The sequence below is a fragment of the Lepidochelys kempii genome, chromosome 9 (assembly GCF_965140265.1).
Source record: "Lepidochelys kempii isolate rLepKem1 chromosome 9, rLepKem1.hap2, whole genome shotgun sequence".
Lineage (NCBI taxonomy): Eukaryota > Metazoa > Chordata > Testudines > Cheloniidae > Lepidochelys > Lepidochelys kempii.
The window spans coordinates 87588181-87601641 of NC_133264.1; the positions used below are offsets into that span (position 1 = coordinate 87588181).

The following is a 13461-nucleotide window of genomic DNA, read 5'->3' on the forward strand; positions in this document are numbered from 1 at the left end:
TTCCTTACAAACAAGCCAACATATCACTTGCTACAATTATGACACAAGACCTCAGGTTTGAAGTGGAGCACCTAAGGTTCACTGGAGTTCTAGAAAGAGGGGGTAATTGGTGACAAATCACTGCCAACATTCTTACATGTATCAAAGGAAAAAGATGAGTCAAGTGGAATTGAATCTCCACCCTCCCTCCTTGAACAAAACAGGACTCTTTTAATTTAGCAATAGTTCATTTAGTTAAGGGAGATGCTATTGAGCAAGTTGGACAAATTTCACTGGGGAAAAAAAGATACACACATGCAAAAGCCAGTACATAATTGATACTATAGGGATAGACTTAGAAGAAACTTTACTTTGAAACTAAGGTAACCATGACTATCAAAGGAATTGATAATCTCTCAGACTTTTTTTGTAGCCTCAAACAATAAAAATCAAAATCAAATGCAGGAGCCAGCATAGGAACCTCATTACTGACAGGTAGATATAAAAACTGGTATGGAAAAAATATATAATACATGAAAGAAAAACAGTCTAACATCTCATCATTTGTTTGCAGTGTCAGTAGGATATGAATACGAAACCTGCCATGATTTTATTCTGTGGGAGAAAAGGACAGCTATCCTGCAGGCTTTTGAGATGGATGCTTCGAATCTGGGGGGTTGGTCCATAAACAAACACCATATATTGAATCCACAGAGTGGTAAGTCCTTCAGTTATCAATCAGATATGTTGGACAGGAATATATTTTCAAGATGGTGATGAAGAATTTAGATGTTTAATTTTTCATTAAACATTTCATTAATGTTTTATTCTTGGAGTGTGCAACTTTCTTTTTTGGGAACTGCACATTTATCCACCCGCTGAAAATATTTTTGTGTGTGTCTTAGCTATCAGGCATAAATAAAAATCATGTAAATGTATTTTTTTCATTAGGCTGGATAAGAGAATACTAATATAGGATATAGAACTTTATACCTCTAGGTTGTTGTTTTGAATCCAATCTAAGATAGTAGGGATTGAATGTTGCTCCTGTTTGCTGGTCTGTGTGAAAAGAATTGATGGTGTGTTGTCTTCTCAGTGGACAAGTATCTATGCCACAAACTCACCGCTATAGCTGGCTTTAATTAGCATAATTATTGGCAGTCTCACCAGTGGAACTAAGGATCAAATATGCATAGAAATTGAGCTAAAAACTGGTTTTCTGGAAGTGGTGCTTCCATTCGGTATAGACTCATCTGGCCAGGACAGTGTGCAAGCTTGAACTGCTGCTCACTCGGTATCCAAGCTGTGGATTAATAAAATACTTTACTCTCCCGATCAGCAGTCTAGCACCTTTCACAAGCGCGCACACGCACACACACACACACAAAAGCAAAGAATCTCCTCATTTATTTTGCCCTCCTGATTTATTCCCTCAGACAGTGAGACTTTAATCTGTTTTCTCATACCTATTATTTTATGGTTTCCACCCAATCAGCTATAATTAGGAACTATTCTTAGTGGATTTAAATTATCAAATTAATACAGTTACAGTGAGTTACAGTATTGAGAATGAATATGAATTTGCAAATAAATGGACATGTTACATTCCTTGGGAGAGAAAAACCTAGGATCACTGTCTCAGCTGGTGCAAATCAGCTTAGCACTAGCTTCAGTAGAGCTCTGCCAATTTTCCAGCTAAGAATCTGTCCACTAAAATCTGTTTCCAACTGCAAATAACTGTAACCCAGATTTATGCACAGATGTAAAGCTGTCAGGATTTCATAAATTCTGATGTCAAATGTACAACTGTAGTGTAAATATTCCAAATGAAAAAGGTCAGGTTTAGTTTGTAAATTATCAAGGTTTTGATTTGAAATAGTTTGACATTTTAAGTAGTGGTTCTTTCATACCCACCTTACTGGTTTGTATAGATTGACTTTTTTTAAATGCCAGGTGTTGACATTTAACACAAAGAGAAATCTGACCTCAGTCAGTCCAGCCCCCCAGCTGTGAGCCCCATAGTCCACATCCTAGTGCCAGTTTGCCACTTAAAAAGTTTAGTTTCAAAACTGAGTTCTTGGGAATACTTTCTTTTATAGCTCCAGTTTATATGAATGTCTGACCTTAGCATTTACTGTAATGCCGCCCCTTCTAATTCATCACACAGACACTAAAATATTTATGAGACATTATACAATACACAATTATGAGTAGTAAACATTTGAGGTTAAATTGTGGCTTTTCAGCCACTTCCTAGAGCACAGGGCACATAAGGATGAACTGTCCATTGGTCGCTCCCACAGATACTGTTCATGAGACACAGTTTCTGCAAATGCTGGGCTGCGTAGTCCCAACAAGCCTTTTACGTCCTTTGAAAGGATGCAGCCTGTGCTAACCTCTTCTGCCTGTTAGCACTAACCTCAAGCAATCCTTGTGCTTTGTGACTGCAAGAATTCTGGGTGACTAACCCTTGTACCTAGATTTTAAGTGGGGATGGGAAGCTTCTTCTGCCTTCCCTCCCACCTTACACATCTGCACAGAGCTAGGCAAGATCGAGACTTAAACTAGAGGCAATTGTTCTCACCTTTGTCCTTTCTTTACAAAGGCACTGATCCAGGAATGTATGTAAGCACATGTTTAACTTTAAGCACAACTAGTGCCAGTGAAGTCAATGGGCCTACTTATATGTGTAAAGTTAGGGCATAGGCTTAAGTACATACCTGAATCAGGGCATAAGGTCTGATCCAAAGCCTACTGAAATCACAGGAAAGACTTCAGTGCAGTTGATCTTGATCATTCCCATAAAGCTCCTGCATGTGAACTGTCAGAGAAACTGCTTTAGGGTCATACTAGTCAAATATGGGGAATTAATTATTAAATCGTAGAATTCATATGCCTACCAAAGTAAAATATAGTCCCACAAATAGATGACAAACTAGATATTTAAGTTCATTAGCAAAAAGCTCCAAAATAAATAATATATCACTTGATCTCAGCCAAAAGGTCAAGAAAAGGTCTTTGGTTTCAGCCATGCAAAACACAGATTTTAAACAAGGGTAAAGTTGTGATTCAAACCTAAAACAGTCACTGTAAAATTCAAGCTTATGCTCCATGTCAGTGTGAGAGAAATGAAAGGCATAAGTGTGGAGTAGCCTTCTCAGGAATTAATTTATTGAGATCTTTTTGTATTTAATTAAAATAAAGCATTCACTCTGCAGGGATGTAAGTGTGAACCTTTCACGGGTATGGAATTTACTTTCTCTTTTTGAAATGCTGTCACAATCCAGTTAATCCAAACTACAGGAATAGCATTGGGAACACAATTAAAATGTAAAAAGTTATGGTACTTTACTGCAAATAGTCCTTATGTAACTTTCATTTCACCTTAACATTAAAAACACTTGATTTGATCAGCTATACACATATATTTCAGTTGATTAGAGCTGCTGTTGACTGAATAATATTGTATGCATATTAGAAGTCTGAGTTGTTGATTCTTCAGTTTGATGTTTTTGTCATGATTGCAAGTGGCAGAAATAACTAAAAAAATTGCCTAACTTTTTTTTTTTGCTTATCACTGACAGAAAAATAGCATGAATTTAATATGACCTGAACCTATTAGCAATAGTGGGGCTTTTTGTAGTTGAATGGAGTTTGCTGAGGCAATCTGATGAGGCATCCACTAGCCATTCTAGCCATCCCTTCTTTTCAGCTAGTGCCACACACCTTTTGGGCTTTCGTGGCCCTGGGTAGGCCCACTGATGGAGAGGAATTTGCAATCCTGCCACTACAGCCTTCTCCCCCAGCAGACTTTCTGCCATTAGAACCCTTCTACGGGGTCTTAAGAGCTGCAACAGTTAGCTTGAGTTACTGTATTTGAGTTAATCCACTCAAGCTAGCCTAACTCAAGGGCCTAGCTTGAATGAAAGTGTATGTCTATACTGTGATAAAAAACCCACGTCATCAAGTCTCAGAGCCCAGGTCAGCTGACTCCGGCTCATGGGGCTCAGGCTGTGGGGCTAAAAATAGCAGTGTAGCTGTTCAGGCTTGGGATGAAGCCCAGGCTCTAAGACCTTCCACTGTCGTGGTCCCAGAGCCCAGGCTCCAGCCTGAGCCCGAATATCGACACTGCTACTTTATAGCCCTGCAGACTAAGCCCCATAAGCGTGACTCAGCTGACACAGGCCAGCCGCTGGTCTTTTATTGCAGAGTATATCTTCCCAAAGCAACCATGTTGTGAAACAACTCTCAAGTTACACAGCATGATTGGATGAGCAGTTGATGAGTTGCTTTAAAGGGAGCTGCTGCATCCCCACTACTTTACCAGCTCTAGCATCAGCAGCACTGGAGGTTCAAACCACTTCCAACCCCACTCCTGAAGGGCTAGCTAGCTTGAACTTAAAGTGCCACTTAACTCAAGTTAAAGATTTGTGTGTGTGAACAGGAGTTGGGTGAGGGACAAAACTCAAGGTGTACCTCAAGCTAACACTATGATGCATACCCCATGATGCAGTGAATCCCCCATATGTGTTACTTAGTGAGATTCAGAATATGGATATTTACAAGCACAAGTTTAAATTCCATAACAGAAAAACAGTGAAAATATATACCTTTATGCAGAAATACATTTCATGAATCTGTTCCCAGCTCTAAATCTTATTGATACAAACATTGCTTTAGGCAAACCATAAGACATACAAGGCATCTTACTATTCTAGGAAGTAAGGGCCTCTTTTCTTTCTGTAAAGATATTTCATGATTGATTGTGGCATCCTTGAAGTGAAAAGCCTGTCCATCACTCCCAGTTGTCTCCCCACATTCTCCCCTGGAAACCCTGACTTTTTAAACACATACTCTTTTTGAGCCAATAAGTGTGTTGTATTAACATAGATAACTGATCATATTTTCCTCTCAGTTACACTAAGGCCATGTTTATTGTCCCCTAGTTTTCTTTTTCTGATTCAGAAAACAAGATTTGATCATTCTGGATTCCTGATGATTCTATTCTGAAATGTTTTTCATCAAAGTTTTTTGCCATTTTTTCCAACATGCAGAATCTTCAGACTATTTGTCATAATCAGTTAACAAATACACATGTACATGCTAGCTCCTGAAGGCATAAAGTCCTTTTGAAATACCCAGACAACTCACAAATGCAAATGAATACCCCAATAACCAATATTTTTCAGTGTATCCTTTGAAGTGGATTTTTCTTCAGATGGGAGAGTGTGTTGAATGAGTTTTTGTCCCTTTTAAAGGGACTTTATACTTTGAAGTTACAGATACAGTAACTCTGGCTCTGGTCTAGCAAAGCACTGATTGAAGCCAGAAAGACTACTCATGTGTCTAAAGTTATGTACATGCTTAAATTGAATAAAAGCAAAACAAACTCTCCCGAGCCCTAATTATATATTGTTTGTCTGAAACATATAAAAAATTGTCTTTACATTTTTAGCCTCAAACAAAGGCCAGCATTTCCTGTGAGCTCGGTGATTTTTACTGGTGGGAGGGAGAAGACATAAATTTCCATTGATTATACTTGCATATATCCAAGCTCCTTTTATATACCAACCCTAAACTCCAAGGACAGAGATGTATTCCGACCCTTGTTGTTCATAAATAAGTTTGAAAAATGGATTCTGCTTTGATATCGGCATAAAGCACCACCCACTGGCTTCCAAGGGGAATTTTCACTTCAAACTTATTTGCAAGCCACAAAACAACTTCTAAACAAGGGGAACTGTGAGCACTAGATTTGGACCACCATCGTACTTTAAGGACAATCTAGAGTAGCCAAATGTATCCCTTATCCGCCATCCAGCACAAGCAGGTTTCCCCTGTTTATGTCTAAAGGTATGTCGACGCTGCAATTGGAAGTCTGATTGCAGCATGTGTAGAATAATCGCGCTGGCTTTAATCTAACCAGCATGAGTGCCGAGAGCCGTGAAACCATGGCAGCATGAGCTTCAGAGCGCACACTGACATTCATACTGCCATTGCTTTAGAGACGTTGGTACTTGTGCTAGTTAGGTTTGTGTGTGTCACACCTCTAATTGCAGAGGAGATATACCCCAAAATTCCTGAATGCTTAGCACCCTTTTGGCTTCATGCATGCATAATACTCATTGCGTTTGATTCTGATCTAAATTGCACTGTATAAATAAGGAGTAACTCCACTGAAGTAAATGGAGTTGCATGGGTGTTAAACTGGTATTCTTCAATTCAGAATCAGGCCCATTGTTGTGATTCTTGGATCATTTTACATAGCAAGCAGATTCAGGTGGGCTATGGAGTGAGGTAGAAGAGATCTATCGGAAGAATAATGCATTCTTGAACTAAAATTTGATGAGAAATTGGGGTTAATAGCTGGAGCAAGGTTGAATGGTGTGGTGTCATGCATAGGCAGGTGAAACCTATTCTTGGAACAACAACAATTAAAGAAGTCTTCAACATGATCTATATTTTCAAAAGCTGAAAATAGCACAACACAAAGTTCCAGAGTAACAGCCGTGTTAGTCTGTATTCGCAAAAAGAAAAGCACCTTAGAGACTAACCAATTTATTTGAGCATAAGCTTTCGTGAGCCTATGCTCAAATAAATTGGTTAGTCTCTAAGGTGCCACAAGTCCTCCTTTTCTTTTTACAACACAAAGTGTTTATGTACATTTTTTTGTTTCAGCTTTACCCAGAAAGGGCAATATCATATACTGATACTGCAATGCCACATAGGAAGGCAAGCCATCAGTTGTGCCAATGTAGTCAGAAACTACATTCATTTGTGTTTTATTTCCTTTAATCACTCTTCTTATTTGATGGCCTACTGGGCTTTCTAATAGAAACAGGGAATTTTGGAATTGCTGTATCAAAAGAATACCTATCTTCAGTTTGAAAATTGCTATGTCTAGTAATAACATGTCATTTTGAGGGTAATTGTTAGCTGTATTGCTATATTGTTATAAAAAAATGATGTCTACCTGAGAAAATGATGTTAGTACTGGATCTGGTATTACCAACCTAATAATCGGAAAGATTTTTGAATGATATATCCTGAAATGCAGTGCTGAAATACTGACATCTTAGAAAGCTGTTTTCCTCTTTATGGCAGGGCATATTACATTCTCACTGGTAAGAAGTTCACTCACTGGAATTACTCTTCCACTTTTAACACAGTTGTGCTGCAGTCACCAACATTTTTATACATTATTATCAAGCATCTCTTATTTAAATTTGAAAGGTGATTGTATACTGCAGTTTGATGCCCTTTCTGAAAAACACAGAGCAGTCCTGCTATTAATTTCCCTTAATTAAATATTCAAAGTGTTTAAGAAATTCATCTGCTACCCAATAAAAATGTATGAATAAAATGAATATTTACATAGTAATCCCTAAGAAATCAGATAGTACTTCAATTAATAGTTGATTTGTTAGAGTGTTAACCAATCCTGACTTCTCATCATGATCCCAGTTTTTAAAATATCTCAGAGAGTGGAGATGTTTAGAATCGGGGAAGGTTCTTAGAACCTTTTAATATACTGGTTGAAAGATCTGGCCATGCTTTACTGAATGTGTTATGTGCTTTTCTCCTGTATTGTCAAATTCAAAGATAAGGTGCAGAATATTTTAGCTGCTGCCTTTTTTTTCTGCCAGATCATTTTATTTCAGTTTTGGTGGGTCAAAGGTTCTTAAGACCTTATACCAACATTTTCAGACTCTGTGTATAAAATTTGACAACTAAGTGCTCCGTGGAAACATGTAACTCCAGTGTTCTGGGATCTGCCCTGGCTGCCTATTGGTCTCCAGGTGGAATGCAAGGTATTGATTATGACCTGTGAAGCCCTAATGGTCCGGGACCAGCCCGTCTGAGGGACCACCTTTCTCCCTGTGCCATACTACTACAGACGCAGTCATAAGGGTGCTTGAGCTGGATCCCCCTCCTTTAAAAAAACGTGGGGTAGCTAACAGGGTGTTCTCTGCAAGGGCTTCAGGACTCTGAAACTTCTATCTAACCCCCCCTCTCCCCCCAATCTAAAATACTTTGAATTTTTAGTGATTTTCTAGGTATGCTACACAAGACACCTCTTTGACTGGCTTTTTGGAGAAGGTTAAGGGTGTGCTATCATTTTAATAATGCTTAGATTTAATTGTATTGTCAGTGATGTATTAGGTTGCCTACAGCCTTGGATAGGCATCTTTTAGTTATTTAAACAGAAATAAGTAGAGTAAAATAAGTTATTTAAGTAAATATAAGTGGCCTGATTTTCAGAAAAGCTGAGCACCTGAAGCTCCAATTGAAGTCAATGGTGGCATCTCTGAAAACCAGGCCATTTATTCAGATGACCAAAATACAGATTTAGACACACCACTTTAGGCACCCACACTTAAAAATGTTGGCATGGTAAGAGTATATCCAGATTGTGTGTGGCTCAGAAATATTTTCTGAGAATCTTAAAACTAATTTTAACAAGCTTTTGCAGGTAATGATCCTTCCATGTGGAACAGAAGGTAGAATGAATGAAAACAAAAATGGAAGCCCTACATATGTTTGCTGCATGGTGAAAGCAGAACAGGATTGAGCACAACTTAGTTTGTAATAAGTAATATCCCCTTTTTTGTCGCCTTCATTTTTCTTCTCTCATGTTTAGGGATCGTACACAAAGGAAATGGAGAAAACATGTTCATTTCCCAGCAGCCACCAGTCATCTCAACCGCCATGGGTAATGGACACCAGAGAAGTGTGTCCTGCTCCAGCTGCAATGGCCTTGCCCTCAGCAGCAAACTCTTTGCCCCAGTTGCCTTGGCTTCTGGTCCTGATGGCAGTGTGTATATTGGAGACTTCAATTTTGTCAGACGCATCTTTCCCTCAGGAAATTCCATTAGCATTTTAGAATTAAGGTAGGAAATCTTGGAGTTTATTGATTGGTGGTCAGATCTTTTAATGTGGGCTATAAGAAATATGGTGAAATGTTTTTAAGGGACCTATGGGATTGACCAAATGTGACTGTTTATTAGAAACATGACTTTCTCACTAAGCATCAAATTTTCCCGGAAAACCTTGGGGTTACCTTAAAGAGGCCACTTACAGGGGTGCAGTGGGGAGGGTTGCCTATGTTAGGGTGTTTCACATAATTAATCAAGAAAGCTACAAGTTGAATAGTCTTAAGTCTTGCCTCCCCTATTTTTTCCTATTTAGATTTTCAAAATAGAGTAAGATTTTAAAATATTTTTTCTTAAAATCAAAATAACTCCTGGTGGAATATTTGAGTTGAGGAGCAAGTATGTACATCAGATCAGAGATAGCAATAGCCACTTTGCCTGCATGTACTGTAGATGGACAGATCAAGTTCAGAAGTACCCAAATTGTTCCCCATCTCTTTTGGAAAGCACAGCAAAGTAGAGCTGGACTGAACTTGAGACAGGCACAGGCCATGGGCATTCCAAACTAGTATCTGTCAAACCAGATGTTGCTATGCCTCCAAAAAGCTACCCTGCCACAGCTAACCCCCTATAATTGACACTTTACCCAGTTTCACTCTAAGGCACACTATAGGTCATTGGTTCTCAAAGCCGATCCGCCGCTTGTTCAGGGAAAGCCCCTGGCAAGTTTGTTTACCTGCCGCGTCCACAGGTTCGGCCGATTGCGGCTCCCACTGGCTGCGGTTCACCACTCCAGGCCAATGGGGACTGTGGGAAGGGCAGCCAGCACGTTCCTTGGCCTGCGCTGCTTCCCGCAGCCCCCATTGGCCTGCAGCGGTGAACCACAGCCAGTGGGAGCCGCGATCAGCCGAACCTGCGGACGCGGCAAGTAAACAAACGCGTCTGGCGCGCCAGGGCTTTCCCTGAACAAGCGGCGGATCAGCTTTGAGAACCACTGCTATAGGTAACACTATAAAATTGTTCTCGTCCCTAAACGTTACCATAAAGCATGTCTCTCACTCACCATTGGCACGCTGCAGCCTGCCTCACTTAGGGCTTGATCCTACAAGGTGCTGGGTGCCCTCAACTTGTGTTGAGGTCAGTGGGAGCACTCAGCACTTTTTGGGATCAAGCCCTTACTTACACCAGTACTGAAACACACAGAACTGTGTTCCATGTAATGTATAGAGGCCACACTAAACCTATATTACTCAACAAAACATGTGGTCATGTAACCAGCTAGCATGGTTAGAGTATGGTTGCACGTTAATTGCTCAAGATGAGGTTGGAGATATGTGTACTGTGGGTGGTGGAAAGGAAGCAACTGAATTTGAGAGGGAAGAATGAGTGGAATAGAGATGAGATGTTGAACAATTTAACTGCTTATGTCTTTATGGTCTACAATTTACATTGAGGGGATACACAAAGTTAACTATGTTTTTGTATGGCTATGTGAGGTAGGGAAAAGGTTATTATTATGTTGGTTTAGTTTGTTCATTGATACTGATGTTTGTTGTTTTGCTTTTCTTATGGCTCCTGGATTGATTTGTCATATTAGGAACAGAGATACAAGACATAGGTAAGTAAATCATGGTGCAGTTATACATGCATCCAACTGATTTAAGGGGTCATTCATGAACAAGCAACAAGGCATATTCCTAAACAAAGGATTTTTTTAAATATAGGCTTACAGAAACATTGTGGGGTTAACAAATATGAATGTAAATCAAATTCAGCTTTGTTTGCTTTAGAGAAGCATAGATTTGTTCACTTGACATGGATCACCTCCCCCACTAAACTGAAACAATCTGAGGTTAATCAGCAAGGCACAGTGTAAAGCTTTCTGACTGAAGAGTGACTAAGGTTATTGTAAAAGGTAACTCGGTTATTTTATTAACTTTTGTTATATTAATTTTGTATTATATCATAGATACGCTTGCCTAGGGAAATTGGAATGGGTACATTTTAGAAATGGAAAAATAAATAAAAGTCTCTAGAGGAAGACTAGAGAGGTCTGTAGTTTATTAACTTATGGCTAGCTTGTAACTGTGGACACTTCCCTGAGTAAGGGGCAGTGCATAGCTGAATTGCTCCATGAGCAGCCCTGAGGGTATGACTACACTGCAATCAGCAGTGTGATTGCAGCACATATAGAGATACCCGAGTTAGCTTTGATCTGGCTAGCTCAGATAGCAGGGAAGCCACAGCAACATGGATGGCAGCACGTGCTAGCAGCTTGAACTTTACACCAGGTACACGCTCCTCCCATCCTCTCATGGCTTCACTGCTGCTGTTGTGTGAGCTAGCTCGGTATGGCTACACGTGCTGCAGTCACATCTCTTACTGCAGTGTAGACCTGCCCTTGGTGAGTCACACTCTTCCCCCTGATTCTACTTTGCTCTGCAGAGGAAGCAAGTTACTTCCCTCTTTCTCATGGAGCATCTCAGTCCCACTGCACCCAGTATTCTATACCAGCCAGCAAGTAGTTGAGGGGGAGAAGGGAGGGCAGACAAGGGCTCTTCCCATTCCTGCCATCCACTTGCTTGCAGCAAGGCATACTTGACAAGTAGGCCTTGCCCTCCTCACCACAGGTAGGGTCTTGGTTGAGTATTGGAGTAATGAGCACGTGTGGCCCTTACTTCCTCTGTGTGGCTAAGGGAACTGTGACAATTTCTAAGGGCCTTAGAAATGACCTAAGAAAGATTAGAAAGAACAGAGAGCAGCTGAGTATCAGGTTGATTATTCTTTCCCTATAAACAAGCTCTTCAGCCTCCTGATATATTATTTTAAAAAGCAGGTAAATAAACCATGATTGATGCATCCCACTTTGATGATTGCATGGCATAGTAAGGAAAGTACTGTAGTAGACGGAACCAAATCCAGAAAATGTATTTTAAAATGGTATGTTTTAAGGGCTGACATGACAATCATTGTTGTTAGGTTTTAGCCACAATCGTATTATTGAATATGATAGTTTGTTTGCTACCGTCCTTATCAAAGATATCATCTTTCAGGCATTTTACAACAAAAGCTTAATAGAAAGATATTAAAGTGACAATTCCTGGCTAATAGCATGCATCTCCACAGTTTGTTTTAATGATTGTTTCCATTTGTTATGTATTAAATCTGTCAAAGTCCTTCAAATTTTATGAAGTTGAAAAGAGGAAAATTGAATTTGTTCACTCTGGAATGACAATTGTCAGCAAAATGGCATTAATCGGGGTTTTAATTTTTGTTTCTCTTTCTGAACTGATTTTTCTAAATACCAGTGCATTAGAACAAAATACACTAGCTTCTTTGGATAGGCTTAAATCTTAGTTAAATTAAGTCACGAGTCAAACCATTTTAGTCCAATGGTTTTCAACCTGTGGTCTGCAGATCTCTGGAGGTCTGCAGACTATGTCTAAGGTTTCCAAAGGGATCCGCACCTCCATTTGAAATTTTTTAGGGGTCCACAAATGAAAAAAGGTTGAAAACTACTGCTTTAGTCTGATACAGCATATTGGTCTCAATACCCACGTCCCACTGAAGTGCTGTCAGGTATTAATTGTAAGTATTAATTGCCTATTTGCAAAGCTATATTATTCTGACTAGCTTAAGTGAAGTGATTTGTGGTAAATTGGAGGGCATCACTTGGAGATAATACAAGCAATGAGGTTATGGAAAGTCTGTTTACAGTCCTTACCATACACAGCTTTATTGTGGCTTTAAAAGCCACAGCCAATTTACGTTAGGAACGGGTGTGGGTGGACACTAGGCTTTCTTCCGAGGGAGGGCACAGGAATGCAGAATGCTTCCAGACTGCTAGAGAGCACAAGCAGGAGCAACCACTAACTATCCCCTTTGGGACAGTCTGAGTAAACTGCAGTTTGGAGTCAGACTACCACAGAGTGAGCTCCTGGAATTCCCCAAAGCACTGGGGAAGGTCTCATGCTACACCCTGCCTCAGGATGCTTCAAATTCATGCAGAGGGAGAGCAGGACTGTGGCCCTGCCTCCTTCTCACCCATTTTGAGGTGGGTTTGTATATCCAAGGTATGTAGGAAAGTTGTCCCTGTACTTCCCTCACAGAAGGACTGCAGCTGTAGCCCCTCCCTGCATAAGTGTGATTGTGGTCCACCCTTTCAAGGCTCATTCTTTCCTCCCCACACATCCCTCCTCCCCTCATAAGGAAAGGCAATAATCTAGCCCAACAGTTCTCAAATTTTAGCAACCCCATTTTGATTTATATTTTTTGTCGACCCCCTATACCTCCCACTCGGCCCCACCCCCACTCCACCTCTTCCCGCTTCACCCTTGCCCCTCCTCTTCCCCACCTCTTTCCACCCCCTCCCCCAAGAAATTGACACAGCTGTTCCCCAGCATGCAGGAGGCACTGGGATGGAGGGGGAGGAGTTGATCAGCAGGGCCAGCGGACCCCCCTGGAGTACCCTCGCAGACCCCAGTTTGAAAAATACTGATCTAGCCCCTTAACAGTTGCAGCATGCTCTCCTCCTGATGCCAGCCCAGAATGCTGACTGGTGCAGAGGGGAGGCAAGGCCATCACTCCCTCCACCTATGCCCAAGCTGCT

The 13461-nt window shown here is 40.5% G+C and overlaps 1 protein-coding gene across 18 annotated transcripts in view; it reads left to right on the top strand.

Moving 5' to 3' along the window:
* Window positions 1-13461, top strand: part of TENM1 (teneurin transmembrane protein 1) — a 1403901-nt gene that overhangs the window by 1291212 nt on the left and 99228 nt on the right. For all 18 annotated transcript variants that reach the window (XM_073361279.1, XM_073361281.1, XM_073361273.1 and 15 more), the window contains 3 exons: window positions 554-697; window positions 8621-8870; window positions 10450-10470. In XM_073361279.1, the coding sequence (XP_073217380.1) occupies window positions 554-697; window positions 8621-8870; window positions 10450-10470 (415 nt within the window). The remainder of the gene's footprint in view (window positions 1-553; window positions 698-8620; window positions 8871-10449; window positions 10471-13461) is intronic.